This window comes from Argiope bruennichi, chromosome 1 (genome assembly GCF_947563725.1).
Source record: "Argiope bruennichi chromosome 1, qqArgBrue1.1, whole genome shotgun sequence".
Taxonomy (NCBI): Eukaryota; Metazoa; Arthropoda; class Arachnida; order Araneae; family Araneidae; genus Argiope; species Argiope bruennichi.
This window is the reverse complement of record NC_079151.1, coordinates 130,691,496-130,711,963: the sequence shown is the minus strand read 5'-3', so window position 1 is coordinate 130,711,963 and position 20,468 is coordinate 130,691,496. Positions and strand designations below refer to the sequence as shown.

Sequence of the window (20,468 nt, the reverse complement as noted above, 5' to 3'; positions counted from 1 at the left end):
CTGTATTAAACATAAGATCTTAGTCCCCCACATAATTTTTATGTTGTATAAAAATAAACTTCAAATACTCAATATTTTATAAAAATTAATTAATGTTTATATTAATGATATACTAATAATCTTTAGTACAGATTAAATTTTAGTCCGATATGAATATAAAAAATATGTTTTTTTTTTTATCTTCTTTTCCTTTTTTTTGTGTGGTAGATTGACGTAGCAAGAACACTGGCTTAATTACAAATATTTATAACTGCGCAATTTGAGCGAACAGCTGGTTAGCCGTTGCGGTCGCAGAAGAAATAATTTTGGAAATATCGTCTGAAATTTGAAATAGCTGAATTGTTTAATTAGTAATGATAGAAAGAATGATATTTATTTTCTTCTCGACAATGAATTCATTCATTGAAATTGGACGATATGTAAAGGATAAGTATAAATAATATTTATTCATTTTTTTTATTATTCAAATATATTTTAAGGTAGAATTAAATTTAAAAAAATTTAATGACCAGCTGGTTAGCCGTTAATATTTGCTGCACTTGATTTCAACCAAATCTTTCATGCATATAATATTTTTTTTCCTCAAAGAAACATTTCTAAGCATCTAATTGTGATAGGTATTTTAGTAGCTTTATACTAAGTTGGTTTATTATCCACCAGGTGGATCTATCTCATTTTATTGACTTTGTTTAATTTCATTTAAAACTCTTATGCAAAATATGATTTCACGATTACCCCAATAAAATATTCTGAAGAGACAAGTTGTGACACACGTTAAAACCATATTATTTTAATAACTTTACATCTGTTTATTGTATATATGAATATTTTTTATGGAGTCAAGTCCCATGACATCATAGAGCCTTTAAAAACATAATTATTCAGATAATCTATTTTAAAATTTCATGTTATCATTCATAGTAATATAATTTTTTGTATATTGTTGAGATAATAAGCATAATCTTTCTTTTTTAGTTTTTAACAATGGAAAATAATTTAGCAATTAAATATTTCATGATATGGTTTGAATGTCATTAGAAAAAAATAAAGGATATAATTGAAAATTATGATGAAATAATTTTAAAAAATTATCAAAATCAAGAAAAAATTACATTACACTTAAATAACTATCATATAACAGATTCTTTATAAAAAACAATTTTACAATGATGTAAAAATCACATTTGTTTATTAATATTTTCGAAGGTTCACGTTAGAAAACAACAAACTTACTTTTTAATCAATTAAAATTTGAAAAAAGAAGTCTTTGTGAAATGCATATTCCTGTCCTCCAAAGTAAATTTGTGCCAAATTTGAAAACATAAGTCAAGCAATTTGACCTGTGAAGGTTAACAGACAAATACGTACACGTATTTTCCTCTATTATTTGTTGAAAGAGACATAGAAATAACAATAGAAGATTGACTTCATTCGATGCATGAAAAAGACGATGTCCTCTCTTTGTTTTTTCGAAAAATTTAAAATTAATCTGGAAGATAATAATCTTTGCACGCTATTTCCTCAAATGTAGTAGAAGGAAAGTCGAATTAGGAATTTCTGCTTTAGGAATTTATTCTAGGTCGAATTTCTAATTTATTCACAATTTCATAAACGAGTAAGTAGTGTATTTTAGAAATTCATTTTATAAGTAAAAACATATAAAATGGGATATTTTATTTATTACTATCCACTGTGTATCAAAACAAAAAGTATTCGAAACTGTGTCTAAAATCATTTGTTGTCATTCATAAGGAAGATAATTATATTTGGCTATAATTTCATCAAATAGACTGAAGAAAAGGTAGAATTTAAAAAGAATTTATTCTAAAAGAATTAAACAACTTGATAAACAAGCAAGTTACCTACTTTAAAAATTCATTTTATAAGTAAAAACATACAAAATGGTGCATTTTTTTATTACTATCAAACTGTGTATCTAAGCAAAAAGTATTCGAAACTGTGTCTAAAATCATTTATTGTCATTCATAAGGAAGATAATTATATTTGGCTATAATTTCATCAAATAGAATGAAAAAAAAAGGTAGAATTTAAAAAGAATTTATTCTAAAAGAATTAAACTTGATAAACAAGCAAGCTACTTACTTTAGAAATTACTTTAGTTACTTACTTTAGAAATTCATTTTATAAGTAAAAACATACAAAATGGTGCATTTTTTTATTACTATCAAACTGTGTATCAAAACAAAAAGTATTCGAAATCGTCTTTAAAATCATTTATTGTCATTCATAAGGAAGAAAATTATATTTGGCTATAATTTCATAAAATAGAATTTAAAAAAAGGTAGAATTTAAAAAGAATTTATTCTAAAAGAATTAAACAACTTGATAAACAAGCAAGTTACTTACTTTAAAAGTTAATTTTATAAGTAAAAACATACAAAATGGTGTATTTTTTATTATTATCAAACTATGTATCAAAGCAAAAAGTATTCGAAATTATCTCTAAAATCATTTGTTTTATATACGAGTAAGATAATTATATTTGGTTTTAATTTCATCAAATAGATTGAAAAAAGGTAGAATTTAAAAGGAATTTATTCTGAAAGAATTAAACAACTTGACAAACAAGTAAGTTGTTTACTTTAGAAATACATCTAATCCACTAACTGAACTGAGATGCCTTAAACTGATGCTTTCTATTTATAAACTATTATACTGACTTCTGCGTAACAAAAATACAGTATTGGAAGTTATCTTTAAAATTATTTTGAACAAATAAAATGCAAAATCTGAAATCGATCATGAGCGCAAGTGGGTGAAAATACATGGAAACAAGAAATAATATAACTGTATTTGTTTGATTTTATCAAAATAATTAATGCATTAGTTAATGCAGATTGCCAAGCTCTTTAAAGCTTTTTATAGTTTCGGAACATACTTGCAGCTGAGCTCGTCTCCAGGAAGCTTACAGCAGAGCTCACAAGAACGAATCAGGGGATCGTGGTAGCTTCTAATGCACTGGCAAGATTCTAAGCCGTACGCCATGCAGATGGATCCCGTGCATTCCTGTCAAAACAGAGAAAGCAATTTCAAAAATTTTGACGGGTACTTTTTTTCTGGTAAAAATAGATATTTGATATTAAAACGTTTAAGCAAATTTGTTGAAATAAAAATACTTTCGGAAATACATCATATGATTTATTTTTGGACTTTTAAGCTGAAATTTTTTCATAGATGTTATAAATCGTATATATATATATATATATATATATGTGTGTGTGTGTGTGTGTGTGTGTGTGTGTGTGTGTGTGTGTGTGTGTGTGTGTGTGTGTGTGTGTGTGTGTGTGTGTGTGTGTGTGTGTGTGTGTGTGTGTGTGTGTAACAATTATCGGAATCCTATCGGCTCTTTAATATGTAAGCATTATTTTATGTGAAGCAGAATGCAGTTTGAAGACATTGAAGAGACTTTTTAAATTTTTAAATTCTTTTTAATATCCATCGGGAAAGCATAATTATTTACAAGCAAAGACGCGGACATTGTGCTTCCGCCACAGAGCGTTGCAAAAGCAGAAGTGGGGAAGAAGCGCGAAATAAATTATCCCTCGCCTTATATAACCTTAGATTTTGATAGGGAAAATATTTCTCCACAGTGCTAATATATTATTAAGATTCTGATAGGGATTTCTGACGCATGTCAATCACATGTAAGGGAAACACAGGGATCTTATAAGAAAGAATGTGCTTACTGGACATTTTTACCCCTTCACGCCGAGCGTGTGAAAGTATCGGCGTTTAGCTCACTAAGTAATTTATAAAGCTTCTCTTGAATTAATTAAGTAGAGAAAGTGGAATTGGATCACGAAATAAGAGAATATTTTAGAATGAAGTTACTAGGGGCTAAATTAAGATAAAATCTTGGAAATTAATTAAGTTGAAATTAAAGTTTAAAATATCATTACATATATAAGGTGTGTTTCAAATTTTTAGGGACACCATATAAAAACATAAAATCGAAATAATTTTTACCTAATATCTGTAAAAACTTCTTTGAAAAACATAAAAAATTAAATATAATAAAAAAATCTAAAATAATTAAATAAATATCAATGCAAATAAAAGAAGAAATTACAAAAAAATGCCAAATTTGTGTTTCAAATTTTTAGGGACAGCTAGATGAGATGGTATATAAATTCAAGTTAAATCTTTATTATTGCTCATTTTCATTTACTACCAGTTGTTTTAATAACTTAAAAAGCTTATATTGAAAACGTCCTCGTTAGTACTTAATTTTTTGCCGAAGAAATATGGCTAAAGGGAAATGGTTATCAGATCTTGAAAAAGGCCAAATAAAAGCTTATTACAGCGAAAAAAGTCTTTGAGAAATATTGCAGCCCTCATAAAACGTTCAAAACGTGCTGTGGAAAATTATGTGAAGCAGTTAAATGTGAAATCAACTGCCATTCAAAAGCGAGGACCTAAGCCAAAGCTCGATTCACGTACCCGCAGGAGAATTATTCAGAAATGTGTAAATGAAAAATCATCAGTACGAAAAGTAACAAAAGAATTGAAACTGCTATGTTCTCACACTACTGTTTGGAGGTCAATCAAGAGCAATAAAAACATGAAATATGCGAAAAAGGCTTGCAAACCACCACTTGCCAAACAACACAAATTACAACCTTTATTCTGGGCAAAGGAATACATGCATTTCAAAGATGAGTGGATAGAAGTCATGTTCAGCGACGAGAAGAAGTTTAATCTAGATGGGCCAGACGGTTGGAGATATTACTGGCATGATCTAAGAAAAGAACCAGAGATTTTCTCCAAAAGGCAAATGGGTGGTCGATCTGTTATGATTTGGGGAGCGTTTAGCTTCAATGGTACATGTGAACTGGCATTTGTGAATGAAAGAATGGATTCTGATCGATACCAAGAAATGTTACAAACACATTTACTTAATGCAGGACTTGAAATATGTGGTCCAAATTCGACTTTTCAATAAGATAATGCATCTATCCACAGCTCAAAATCAACAAAAAAGTGGTTTAGAGATAACAATGTGAAAGTTATGGATTGGCCAGCTAGAAGCCCTGATCTAAACCCCATTGGAAATCTATGGGGTCTTTTGGCAAGAACAGTTTATGAAAGAGGGCGTCAATTTTATTCGAAAATGCAACTTCAACAAGCAATAATGAAAGCTTGGTGTTCTCTGGATCCAACACTTCTTCAGAACCTAATATATTCCATGCCAAACAGAATATATGATGTCATCAGAAAAAATGTTGCTAATACTGAACGGTAAAAAAGTTTAATTTGAAGTTTTGAAGCTTTTAATTCCACTGTCCCTAAAAATTTGAAACACAAAATTTGTGCTTCTCTTTTGTTTAGTTATTTCAAAGTTGAAATTTATTTGTGTAATCTTTATTTGTTTAATCTAAATTATCTTACAATATTTATTTTTATTATTATCTAACTTGTTTCAGAAATAAATGTCAAATATTTATTATTCACGCTTTTATTTTTATTTTTATTGGTGTCCCTAAAAAATTGAAACACACCTTATATATATATATATGAAATTTTTAAAAAATCCAAAGTTTTCTATGGATACTTAATTAAATAAATATAGCAAGTATATTCTCAAAGAAAAGCAAAGAAAAAAAATGCCCTTTAAAAAATAATAAAACTGGGTAGTCAACAAATACGAAAACTAAAGAAGGGATTTTCTAAGTTCTACGAAAAATGAAACTATTAATGTAAATAAGAAATAATAGAAATAATTAAAATTCATCTATTAAAAATGTCAGTAAAGCTAATGTTAATTCTTAATTTTACTCAGGTATTGATTTTAAAAAATGAGAAAAAAATCGCAGTAAACAAAACATAATTTTTTAAAATGTGTGTTTTCGGCTAGTGTTATTAATAATTAGAAGAGTTTTGCATAAAACTAGATAGTATAATTCGTATAATTATCCTGATACTTCTTATTATCCATAATTTATAAAAGCTAAATTCAAGAAAAATATATTGTTCAAGTCAAATCGGATGTTCCTTCAATATGTACAAATTGCATATGTACATTCACATGAGACCATTTACATATTTATATTTGCATAATCTTCAGATATTCCAAAGGTACTCCCATAGCCATAATTTTTTGTCCTTTAAATGCTCTGCGAAATGAAAAATGGCACAAATCGGTTCAAAATAACCAGAGATATACAAGAAACAAGATTTAGGATCCATTTCCCTATATTACAAATTTAGCAACGAAGTCATTCTAGGAATACTTACTTTCTTTCAATTAAGTTTTCCTTTCAACCTCTAATACCATATCTTTGATGTAAAAGTATCAAAGTGTTTTTTTTCAATTTTTAAATTTCCCATTTAGAGCATCAAGCATGACTAAATAAAAATTCAAAATGGATGCTTTTATTTCATTATTTGATTACAATAAATGAATAAAGAATAGTTAAAAAGTATTCTTGTTACATATCGTTTAAAATAATGAAATATCTTAAATAAGTTTAACAATTAATATTGATAAATCAATCTTAAATTAAAAAGATTTTAGAAAACTGACGAATAAAAAATAAGTAATAAAATAATAAATTATTTTCTGAACATTCTTTTATAACTGAAACATAAATAACATAACACTGTTGATTTGCATTCTTAAATTTCCATCAAACAACTTTTTCAGTCATTTTTAAGAGTTTTTATACTCTTAATCCTTTTTTTCTTTTTTTTGCCAGAAAAAGTATTTTAAATAAGAAAAATGGAATCAAAACATTTTTGTTTCATTTTTTTAAAGAAGACATTCTGTTGAAATTCAATGAACCTGAATTATCCATGCAAACAAAATAGTTTTTGCATTTAATTCAATATTTTTTTTTATATAATTCGAATTATTATTTGATATAAATTCGTACTTTATTCAGAATTTATTTTTTGTATGTTTTTCATTAATTAAAGACCTTACATATCATAAATCAATCACAAATTTAACTAAGTTTGTTAGCAGTTATCATTTGTCCCAAACAGAACTTCGTTTGAAATGTAATAGAAGTAAAAACTATTACATACTAGCCGCCTTTGGCGACCAGCCGGTTCGCCAATCTTAATGCTCTTTAAAATTTTAATAATTAAATATTTTATGCAATTCCAACTTTAATAGATTCTTCAGCAAAATATTTTAAAACTTCACATTTTGATAGTCATATAATTCACTCATAATATTATAAAGGCCTTTAGTCATAACGTGATATGTATCTCTCTAATTTTCTGTTACCCCTCGTAGAATGTATGCTTTAAATTAAAGTGTAAATGATTAATCTGCAATTAATATAATAATATTTTTTACTGAAACAAAGCATTTTTTTAATAATATGATTACTGATAATACAGTCACTGAGCGTTTAAACTTTATGGGCACTAAAGAATATCTTTCTTAATTTATGTAATATCTCAAAAATTTGTCAACAAAATTTTCTCAGATTCATCATGAACAGATCGATTCATTAACAATGTTTCATTTTAAATGCATCAAACACAAAGAAAATAAAATGAATCGTGTAAAATAATCGGTCTAAAACAGGTTTAAAAAACTACTTAAAAAACGACGCACTTAAAACTATAAGCATATACAAAAAATATATATAACTAACATAAATACAATTTAATTAAAAAAAGCATGCAACTAACCTAAAAATAATTTAAATCATTGAAAACAGGTTTAAAAAACTACTTAAAAAACGATGTACTTAAAAGTATAAGCATATACAAAAAATATATAACTAACATAAATACAATTTACTTACAAAAGCATGCAACTAACCTAAAAATAATTTAAATCATCCGTTCATAACGGTTGTCATGGCAACAATCAGAACACAGTGCGCATGCGTGAATTTTCTTCGCCAGTTACGTTAACGCAAATGCGTGAATTTTTCTACGCCAGTTGGGGTAACGCTATGCAGATTATACATTTTTAATTTCCTTTATTCTGTGTCATTTTAATTCAAAAATACTTCAGAATGAATCTGAAACATGGATTAATTAAAAATGTTTAATTTTAAATGCATCAAACATTAAGAAAATAAACAGAATCGTTTGAAATAATCCGCCGAAAAATATTAACCCTAGCCTCATTACTGTTGGGAGAAAAAAAAAGCCTTAGTCATTTGGCGGTGGAGAAAATGGAAGATATTTTTGGCGGAAAAGTTGGCGGTGGGGAAAATGGAAGATTTTTTTGGCGGGAAAGTTAGTTTTTAATTAATAATTAAAATTCTAATTAAAAATTCGAAAAAAGGAACCCCAGGTGCACATTCCCGACCCCCAAGGTATACATGTACCAAATTTGGTAGCTGTAGGTCAAACGGTCTGGCCTGTAGAGCGCCAACACACACACACACACACATTGAGCTTTATTATAAGTACTAGCCGCCTTTGGCGACCAGCCGGTTCGCCAATCTTAATGTTCGTTAAAATTTTAATAATTAAATATTTTATGCAATTTCTACTTTAATAGCTTCTTCATCAAAATATTTTAAAACTTCAAATTTTGATTATCATATAATTCATTCATAATATTATAAAGGCCTTCAGTCATAACGTAATATGTATCTCTCTCATTTTCTGTTAGCACCTGTAGAATTTATGCTTTAAATTAAAGTGGAAAGAATTTATCTTCAATTAATATAATAATATTTTTTACTGAAACAAAGCATTTTTTTATAATCTGATTACTGAAAATAGAGTCACTCAGCGTTTAAACGTTATGGGCACTAAAGAATATCTTTTTAAATTTATGTAATATCTCAAGAGTTGGTCAACAAAATTTTCTTAGATTCCTTATGAGCAGATCGATTAATGAACAATGTTTAAATTTAAATGCATCAAACACTAAGAAAATAAAACGAATCGTTTAAAATAAACGGTTGAAAACAGGTTTTAAAAAAACTACTTAAAAAACGATGTATTTAAAACTATAAGCATATACAAAAAATATATAGCTAACATAAATACAATTTACTTACAAAAGCATGCAACTAACCCAAAAATAATTTAAATCATCCATTGATAACGTTGTCATGGCAACAATCAGAACAGAATGCGCATGCGTGAATTTTCTTCGCCGGTTACGTAACGCAAATACGTGATTTTTTCTACGCCAGTTGGGGTAACGCTATGCGGATTAGAAATTTTTAATTTCCTTTATTCTGTTTTATTTTAATTCAAAAGTACTTCAGAATGAATCTGAAAGATTGATTCATTAACAATGTTTAATTTTAAATGCATCAAACATTAAGAAAATAAACAGAACCGATTGGAATAATCCGCCGAAAAATTTTAACCCTAGCCTCATTACTGTTGGGAGAAAAAACAACGGAAGCCTTTCTCGTTTGGCGCTGGGGATAATGGAATATTTTTTTGGCGGAAAAGTTGGCGGTGGGGAAAATGGAAGATTTTTTTGGCGGGAAAGTTAGTTTTTAATTAATAATTAAAATTCTAATTAAAAATTCGAAAAAAGAAACCCCAGGTGCACATTTCCAACCTCCAAGGTATACATGTACCAAATTTGGTAGCTGTATGTCAAACGGTCTGGCCTGTAGAGCGCCAACACACACACACACACACACACACACATTGAGCTTTATTATAAGTATAGATAGATAGATATAGAAGATATAGATATAGATATCGATTTTTCTCACTTAACATTTATTTTAAAATAAAGAAAAATATCTTAATCTAAAGCAATGTTGAAAAACATGTTTTTAGTTCCATTTTAGAGATTTTTATACGTACAGAGAATCTTAGAATTTCAGAATTCCCGTCCACCAAAAAAAATGCGACGAATTATGCTGTTCTGAATGTTTTGAATATTGCTATATATTTAAAATTATTCGACGGAAATAAATAACATTTGGAATATTGATGTTTTAAGTCTTGATCTTACGATTGACTTTTATGAGTTTTTGTTCAAAAATTTTTAACTTGGGAATTTAAAAATGAATAAAAAAATATGAAATATATTTTTATATTTTTAAGGGTGTGTAAATTTTGTTGTCCTTTTTGAGTATTTAATGTAAAATAAAAATTATCGTTAAATATTCATTATATCTTAAAATATACTTTTAAAAAAAGCGAGAATTTATTTAAAGTTAGGGTCTCATTTAAAGTTTCTAATTGCTTATTATTCATCAGCCATTCATTCAAAATTACAAAATGTAATATATATTCGAACAATTTTAATTTAAAGAATTCGGACATATATTTGAAATCGTTTGCTATTTGAAAAAATAAATTTGTGCTATCTAAATATCGTTTGCTATTTGCAAAAAATTTGTGCAATCTATATACGTAATGATATCTTACTTGAAAAAAATACTTTATTCACTTCTAGAAGATATATTTCTAGTCTCATGCATTTACAGTTTTATTGCGCAATAATTAGTTTTGGAATAAGGAGCAATGCCTGAATAATTTTTTAATGGACTGTGCCAAGTTTAAAGAAAAATAATGTAACCTTTTCAAATGTTTTGATTTTGTTTGGGACTTAACAATTAATAAATCTGGAACTATTTGTGCAATTAAGAAATAATTGAAAAAAACTAAAATCTTATTCAAACCAATATAAATTCTGAAATTAAGAAATAATTATTAAGATATTTACTAAGACAATAATAAAAAATTAAGTATAAAAATTGCAATGACCGTATCGAATTTATTCATCCCCAAAATGTTTCTTTATGAAGCTGATGCCAATGCGAGGAAAATATTCAAATTCTGAAGATTTACAATTGCTGGTTTTAGATTAATCTCTTAAAAATGGCAACAGATAGAAAGATTTAATCGATTATAACTAAAGCATGAATTTTCTTTCAAATGGCTAAAATATCTTATCGCATATATATTGCAAAATCTATTTTTCTGAATTTGTATAGCTGAAAAAAAAATACCAAATCTATATTCGTGAGATAAAATTGCTAAATAAAATTATCTTTTTTCTATCATGCATAGAGAAAAAAGTAAAGAAAAATGTACCCCGTTATAACAAACAAATTCTTCACTGCAGACAGTTTTATTTGGTTTCTTCGTTGAAGGCGGACACAAAGGACTTTGTCCAGTAAGATTTATTAAGGATTTGATAATGCAATAATTGTTTTGTTTATAAAAAAGGAAATAAAAATCAGAAGCGGAAATAGAACAAGGAAGTAAAAAATGAACAAGTAGTAGCATGTGCATCTCCTTAATTAAATATTTATAAAAAGATGGAATTAGAGTTGTCTCAAGAGATAGATTTCAACTACTTTTCTGTGCTAAATGCAGAAATTGTGAGGATAGTATGTTAGTGGCACATTTAGATATTTCGAGGTCCTAGACAATGCACATTATGAGGCCTATCTCATAATAAATTGATCAGTTTGATCTCCCTTTTCAACACAGTTTTAATTATTTATAATAGATTAATCTTTTTTTATTTAATAAACTTTATGTTTATTCACCTATTTATACTTTAAACTACCCTCCATCCATGTTTGAACAAAATATCAGTGAAGTAGTTTTCTGTATTTATAAATATTATAAAAACTGTGTGAATATTATGAAACATATAGGAGGCTGAACAATTATATTAGATAGAGAGTTAATCTTATCCTAATATTTCACGATTAATAGGTTTTGTATTTTTTTAAAAATTGTTTATTTAGCAGCAGGGAAAATGAAATTTTTAAATCAACCCACTTGCAGCCTTCTCTCAGTGGTATTCGCTACTGATGTTAGATATTGAATTTCAAGAAACTGTGAAAAATGGAATTCCTTTATGTTTATGTGGTAAATTTATGTTAAATTAAAAGGATCTATTATATTTGACTGCGCATGCATTGCGCATTTTGTAGGAAGAAAAATGTCATAACGTCATAGAGTAACCGAAATAATAATTCCATGCCATACATTGGCATCGAGATCCTGAATAACACAAGTACTGTGGTCAGTTCCAAAATGGCTATTACTGGCCTATGCACCAATCCATCTCGTTAATGAAATTTGTATAATATAACTTCACTTCCATTATAGTATCCTCAAACGAAGAGAGAACCAGCTTACTTAGAAGACAATTTCTCATCTAAGCATTTGCAATGCTTCCAAGGGCTGACATCATAGCATAAGACAATGCGCAGTTGTTATGTTTTTCGTGCAACTGTGTTCTCTTTTAAATGTAACTATAAGTAAATTATTTCCTCCAACATCAGCATACAAAATATTTATCAATCTATTACCCGTAATTGTTTGCTTTCATTCTCTAAAGCAATATCAATATTTCTCAAATTACAAATCGAGCCCAACTTGTGAGTCGAGAGTCAATATTTGTTGAGTGACGACAATATGTCGAATGTATATGGATATTTTCACAATTTGATGAAATTTAATGTGTACTTAAAAACGTCACAAAGACACAGGGCTATAAAGTATCACACTAAAAAAAATGCGTAATAGGCAAACAAGCGATTCGTGTCAGCATGGACATCACAATGTAATTAAAAATTCCCTTTCACTATGAACAATTATTTAATTCACAATTTGTTCTTTCTTTTTTCAATTCTTATGAATTTCGAAATGGTTTGTTATCAATTGAATAAACATTTATTTAATATTAATAATTTTTTTTCCTCTTAACGAAAGCTCCTTTTTGGCTCATAAAAATTTTCCTAAAAAGAACAACTAAAAAAAATCATTACGCTGAAGTGGATTGCCATGACTTCGAGTTTCAAACCAGCGGAAGAGGTCTCTCCTAAACTTCCTCGCATACTCTCTAATAAATTTGTCATGACAGAGAGCATCTTGCAAATCATTGGCGAACAATAGTTAGGAAATATTATCTTTTGGCGTAATTTTTATTGAATCTATCGTGTCATCCTTAGCGAATTATTTGCGATTAATCCCTGACATGCATTAATATTATTCAAAAATCGAATTTATGTTTTAGACAGGTTTTTCTCAACCGATTGAAACAAAAATTTGACTCAAAACTGGACTTGTAGTCACAAAATACCATGCCTAATTTGCTATATTTAAATCATTGCGTTTTTTAACTATCACGTATTCGTTTTTCTGAAAGTACAGAACAATTAACAGTTAACCCTTTGTTGGATTTTGCTCAGAATTCGGCAGGTGTCTACACTATGGATGTTAAATTTATGTACCAAATTTTATCTATCTAGCTCTTTTTGTTTTGTAATTATCGTGTTAACTTATATTCAAACAGCCGGACAGACGAACTTCCTTTGAATGGATTTTGCTCAAAATTTGATAGAAATCTGCAAATTTGGTGTAAATACCATATACCAAATTTCAACTATCTAGCTCAAATAGTTTTTGATTTATATATTTTATACATGGACAGACAGATGAACGGACATTTTCCAAAAAATGTACTTTTCGAACTCAGAACGGTCTACAACGTGGAGATTCGTCAACATCTCGAGTTCACAGTTTCTGACGATTATTATACTTTCTCTGTACTACGCATACGAGAAAATAAAAAATCATTCCGCCGAGGTTTAAGTGGGTTGCTATGATTTTAAGTTTTAAAAAAATGGGTCGTAACTTTTAAAAATTTGGGAACTCCTGTTCTAGAGAATACTAATGGAATTATTTTGTTCTGTAAATACTTTTAATTTTCAAATAAATGTAATCATATATTTTAAACACATACTCAATGCCATTAATTTATATCTAAAAGGCTTTACAGGTGTTTATACAGTCGCACCAAGCCAAACTCGGACACCATAGAAAAAAATCTTGTTTTGCAAAAATACTTTGACTAAAAGTAATGGTCTGGGGATCATTTTCAGCTGCTGGCCCAGGAACTTTGCATTTCATTGAAGGGGGAATGGATCAGAATGTATACCTTGACATTTTAAAAACAAATTTGCCACTATGTGTGCAAAAATTTTCGCTTGGCAATAATTGGAGATTTTATCAGGATAATGATCCCAAGCATAACGCTTATAGAGTGCGTTCCTGGCTCCTATATAATTGTCCTCACGTCATGGAAACACCACCCCAAAGCCCAGACATAAATCCCATCGAGAATTTGTGGGATCATCTTAACAAAAAAGTCCGATGTCCGAAAAGTCCGATCCATCATACTACGATACAAGAAAATAAAAAAAATCATTCCGCCGAGGTTTAAGTGGGTTGCTATGATTTCAAGTTTCAAAAAAATGGGTCGTAACTTTTAAAAATTTGGGAATTCCTGTTCTAGAGAATACTAATGGAATTATTTTGTTCTGTAAATATTTTTAATTTTCAAATCAATGCTTCAATGCCATTAATTCATATCTAAAAGGCTTTGCAGGAGTTAATACTCAGTTTATGATTCCATATTTCACTATGCATATGCTTGAATTTTTATCTCCTGTTTTCATAAAGTGGGAAAGAAAACAGAATGACATCATTCTACTGAATCCACAGAATGAACATATTTTATCTAATCAATTCAGAAAGTTAAACAACAAACCCCGCAGATTTCCATTATCAATGAATCAGAAAACGTTACAAAACTGTGAGTCATGCTCAACTTTGCATAATTTTTCGATAATGTATTCGAAATAACAAATAAAAGGATATTCGCAGAAGCTTGCTGTTCGACAGCCATTGTCTTCTCTGCACAGAACCCCGTATTTCAAACGGCAGTCTTGGGAACAACAAGGGCCTTGACTGGGACTGAAAAAAGCAAAAATAAAGTTGTTAGAAACAGTTTCAGAAAAATTATGTGTGATAGTTAGTTAAAACTAGACTGAGGAAAATGCTTTGGAGTGTATCTTTACATATACATAAAATTTCTACAGCGTAATTAAGCCTCGTTTAAAAATACTTGTCAGTGATTAATTTTCAAATTTTGTTATTTTATACAGTTCGTGTTCAGATATGCATTTAAAAGAGTAATCACTGACTTTTCTGGATCTTTACTCCGTACAGATAAAAAGAAAATATAGTGAACATAATCAAACAGATTTTTGCAGCGCATTTTTGTTTTCATCTTCGAAGCAGGGGTACGGTTAATAATATTAAAATATTTCTTATTTGCAAAACTGTTTAGGAGGAGTTTTAGTCATGAAGGAATTTTTAATCCATAGGAAGATATTATAACACTTTAATAGAAAAAGGTGATAAAAAATTTAGTCTTTCATCCCTTTTTTCTCATCTGTAAAAGACTTTTATGATACATATTGTTACGAATCTGTGAGGCGGCTTCCCAGCATAGTCGATTCCATAGGAGGTTCCGGCGCTTGGCGACAAACTTGGCGACTTTGGCGCCAAAATAGATTATACCCGAAACATCGAGAATTTTCCCGATCTGTCCAGTAGGAACGGAGATACGCCCCGAATGTTCCTGATTGGTTGAGAGGCTTCTAGCCCCGCCTCCTGAAACCTATGAAAGTAAGCACCCGCAGCTGCCGGGCAGTGGTGAGTCGAGTGGTGAACCAGTGGTGAATTGAGTAGTCGGAAGCGACAGAGAAGAGTGGTCGTGGACCAGTGGAGTCGACGTAGTTGTGAACCGACGGTGAATCGAGTCGTGGACCGGTGGAGTCGAAGAGTAGTCGGAAGCGACGGTGAAGAACTCGTCTTCCAGGGACTAGCGGAGCAGCGACGGAGTAGAGCTGCTGTGTATACTGTTGTATGCTGAAGATAATCGTCTTCTGTGCTGTATATAGTTGTCGTCTTTGTGCTGTCCTGTGTGTCTTTGTGTAAATAAACGTCGTTGTTTTTATTTTCTACTGCCACCTGGTGATTGTGCGTTCTTCACACCATATAACTCCCACTATCCAAACGAACCCCGGAAATTTCGTAACAATATTTATATATGTATATATGGATGAATATTTGTTTTCATATATTTTATGCGAAAGCTATATTTTTTGCTTAGTCTCGATAAATTTGATATGCATGCGTTTCAAGACAAGAAAAAGGTCACAGTCAGATTTTTCCGAGTCCAAAAGTTAATTAAAATATAAGCTTATGAAAAAATAAGCACATTTTCGGCATTTTTCAACTATATTTTTTAAAAATATAACAAATGTTATTTTTGCACTTTAAAAATTTAACATTTTATCTTTTTAGTGATATTTATTTTATTTCAGAACAATTATTTTTTCTAATTTTAATATTTTAAAAAATTAACTATATATTGAATCTGTAAGAAAGTTTTTATAATAATGATGAAGTTCAAACTCGCACTTTGGCCATTATTAAAAATAATTTTAAAAATTACTTTCACTGAGTTTTAACTATAAAAGAGGATTATCAATCTTTTTTTTAAATTTCTTTAACTTTCTTTAATTAACGCCCTTTACCTGCAGTCATTTTTAATAGATTCATTTTAATAAATTCATATTTTTCAGCCTTACCAAATAACAAAACGAAATTTTTACTATGCAGTCCACATTAATAATTTAATATTTAAAGAAGCCAATACTGTGGACACACAAATTGGTTGCAGTAAGTTATTTATAAGAAGTATAAATGACAGAAAAATATCAAAAGCAAAGCAGAACCATTTAGTGTTTTATTATTTCATAAAGAGAAGAGAAGCAAAATTTAAATTGGCATATAAAATTTGATATTTAAACTGAGGGCTTAAATTTTTTCATCTGATGAATTCATTGATTTTTATTAGATCAGAACAAACTGAATGAATTTAATAATTTCTAATCATAAAGATAGGCATGAAACACTATCATGGCCTATTTATTGTATAACCAATTGTTTTACTTCAAATATTGCCAAGAAGTAAGCTGTCGTTACTGAAATGAAAGTCCCACCTGCAGAATGCTGCAGGGCGTAATCTACAAGGGGGTTGATCTTGTGGCGGATTGACTCTCATGGGAAAACAACACGGTTCGTGACAGTCCTCCTCCCAGCCGCAGTCACACTCCTCGGCCCCTTCCACCACCTCATTGCCACACACCGCATCTAGGGGCTCTAGAAAAAGTATAGAAAATTAATATGAAATAATTCGTTTGAAATTTTAAAGTATTAGTTATCTAATAAAATACTAGAATAGTAAGAAATAAGTGGAATTCTCATGGTCTGTTAGATCTCAATAATTTAAAAAACTTTTCATATGCTTGCTTTGAAAAACTTCTTAAAACTCAAAAGAAAATTCTTTCATAACTTGTGGGAGTTTCAGAACGAGCGTCAGAATAGAAACAATCAACTTTATGACTTTTTGCATAACATTTCCAACAAACTGGCCCAACAGTATTTTTCAGAACATAATTTAACCCTTATTGAAGACTTTTTAAAATAAAATTTGAATAATAATATTCCATGCAAGAAAGAAACAAGTGAAAGAATATCATTTACTCTAATACCATTTACTTTTTTACTCTGTGTTTAACCTCAGCTAATAACATTTTCGAGTCGTTTACATTTATTTACCAGCTCCTTTGGATTACATTTAAATGTTAAGTGGTTTCCAATTTATATAATTATTCCTCTGATCCCATGAAAAGTGTAAAACTGAAAGAATAGCGTCCTGTCGCCAAAACTGAATTCTTTGGGGCAATTTCTTGCCGAATACGGTAATTTACCAATCTTTACTGAAATCCTCAAGACATTTACAACAATTTTTTTGCCGCAGTCCAAGATGGTGAACAATTGAACATGCTTTTTTTAAACGGCTGGCGCGATTTTGGCTGGCTTGGTTGTAAACCGGACATTATTATGTTATATACATATAAGTTTGAACTTACGTTATATGCACATGATACACTTAATGTTATATTCATATAAGTTTTAACTTATGTAATATACACATGTTAAGTACAGGTAAGGTTTATTTAAAGTAATAATTATCAATTTATCTAGATGTTTTCGTAATAGTGTTTTTCTGGTATTACGACGTATCTTATATTACCATGGCAACTGAATTATTATTACAGCCGTTTGGACAGCTGAAGATTTATTTCTCACTTTGTTAATGGCAAATTGCTTCCTATTTCTGAATCTCAAAAATAAACACGGTAATAAAATAAATCTTTCTAACCCGATACATATGGGACCGGAGACATATATGGGATTATAGAGAATGTTCGAAATATATAGACATATAAATTCTACAATTCTAAATTCTTTTACGTGTGGAAACGATCCAACAATATGTTAATGAGAAAAATACTATGTTAAGGTGTTAATAGAAACACGTTAAATAGGCAAATCACGTATCAAAAGGCTGTAAATTTTAATTTCAGCTTTCACTAGAAGGAACGGTTCATCCCCAGATAATATGTTTCAACCGGCGCGTTGGACTACTGGAAATGTCTCAATAATCAACGTTTAGAATAGACAGAATCAACCCCATGACTTTTTTGCACAACATTTGCAACAAATTGGTTTACAAATTCGTTTACAAAATTATAAGAATATTTGTTTAAAGGCATACACAAAAGTATCTTTCAGAACATAATTTAACCCTTTCTAAGGCCGTGGGAAGTATGCTTCCAACCAAATTTATCAATCTTTGTATGAAATTATGTAGGTTGGCATCAGTTCTGACAATTTTTTTTAGAAAGACAGAAACTTAGATGCTTCAGTTCTTTATCTCACACAAAATGATGTATCTTGGTTTGTCACTTAATTATTAATTAACCAAATGAATGAATGAATCAAATTAAATTTATCTAATAAGCTAAATGAATCCCTTTTCTTATTCTAATTTCAAGCCTAAAAATATTTTAACATAATATGACTAGAAAAAAATGGCCCTGTAAAGGGTTAACACATATTAAAGATTTCTTTAAATCGAAATATGAATAATAATATTTTATGTAAGAAAGAAATAAGTGAAAATAAATATCGTTTACTGTAATATCATTTATTTATTTATTATACTTTTATATTGTTTTCATATCGTTTTCGGAGTTTACCTGTGAAGCAACCTTTCACACTCCTCGCCTTGGTGTTGAGAACTGCGTTAATGCTGCGCAAACTACACGGTGAGAATTTGTTATTGTTTTTCTTGTCTCCCGATGTCGCCCGAGCAAACATGATGTAATTTCCATGATCCCCTCCAGGGGTGCAGTGAAGGTCGTCCTCAGGATCATGCTGAATGCGAAAAAAAAAAATTAATTAATATACGCTGTTTTCACGATTCTTCAAACAAAATATACAGGATTTATATTAATAGATATGCATGCGAAGACTTACGATTACGGTTTTGTTTCGCAGAAAGGAATATTCGCCAAATTTAGTATAATACTGAAATTATTCCAACTGGAGTAATGGAGTTCCAGTAATGGAGCTTACAACTACTTCCTATGCCGGTGTCCTTGCATAGGGGTAGCACGTCTTGCCCTTTTCTTTCTTTCGCCACAGAATATCCCCGAAAGCAAGTCTTGCCCGTGATCTGAGCGTCCCGGGTTCGAATCCGGGTTCGGGCATGGTTGTTCTTCATCTGTGTTCTATCTGTGAGGTATGTGAATGTGCCCCCCTGTAAAAAGGGGTTGTGGAAGCGAATGTGTGAGTTTCATCTTCATATGAGCTAGAAGTCAGCCCTCGGGCGCTCAGGGGTCTTTACCCTCAGAAGCTACTGCACCCCCTTTCCGTGGTAACGCGGAAACGACATCATCATCAACTACTTCCTATGACCATCACAGAAGAACTTGATGGGTTTTTTTCTGACAATTAGTGCAAATTTGTTTAAAGAAAGCACAACAATCTTAAGCCTTATCACATGTAATTGACAGCTAAAGAAAAACTGAGTGCCTTATTATTTTTTACTAGAGATAGCTAATGAATACAACTTGCCTCTGCTACTAATAAAGGAATGTGTAGGTGTGCATTGTATATTCAGGCCAGATTGTTTCGCTTAGAACTACTAAATTTGATGCAGATATACCCCGAAAGGGGATTGTCCCCCCCCCCTTACAATGATTTTTTAAAATTTTAATTGATAAAAAATAATGCGAAGATTTGGCATTTTTTGTAATAACTTTCGTAAATTCTGAAGGAACAAAGATGAATTTTATACTTAAAATTCGAAACATTTTTAATAGCAATTAAAATTATCGTTATTAGCACTAGGAATAATTTTAAACATTATTTAAGTACTGTAGTATTTTCTTCTGAATTTTGGCAATTAAATTTTTTTTACATAATTTTTATTAAAAAATTTTATTATTGCAAAGAAATTCAAACCATTTCCATTTGTTATCAAAAATTTAATAGTATGATTTTCGCTTCTAATGTTGAAAACAAAGACAGAAATGTTCTGTTTATTATCTGCTTATTTTTCATGCAGAATAATAAAGTGAAATCAGAATACCATGAAAAGCAATGTGAAGTAGAAAGTAGATTACTTGTGCAATTATGCTTTTAACGGCATTATATTTCACAAAACTTGACTTTATTAGGAAGATTCCATGAGATCATGAAACCTTCCTAATAAAGTAAAATCCTTTCTAATAATAACCTTACACCTGTTCTATTTATTGTGT

At 29.7% G+C, this 20,468-nt stretch overlaps 1 protein-coding gene across 1 annotated transcript in view; it reads right to left on the bottom strand.

Annotated features, from left to right (window-relative positions):
• The window catches only part of LOC129975525 (disintegrin and metalloproteinase domain-containing protein 10-like), a 145,365-nt gene that overhangs the window by 15,802 nt on the left and 109,095 nt on the right, over positions 1-20,468 (bottom strand). The window contains exons 7-11 of the mRNA XM_056088615.1: positions 18,900-19,077; positions 16,794-16,953; positions 14,599-14,694; positions 11,011-11,092; positions 2,900-3,027 (exon numbers count right to left, since the gene is read on the bottom strand). Coding sequence (XP_055944590.1) covers positions 2,900-3,027; positions 11,011-11,092; positions 14,599-14,694; positions 16,794-16,953; positions 18,900-19,077 — 644 coding nt within the window. The remainder of the gene's footprint in view (positions 1-2,899; positions 3,028-11,010; positions 11,093-14,598; positions 14,695-16,793; positions 16,954-18,899; positions 19,078-20,468) is intronic.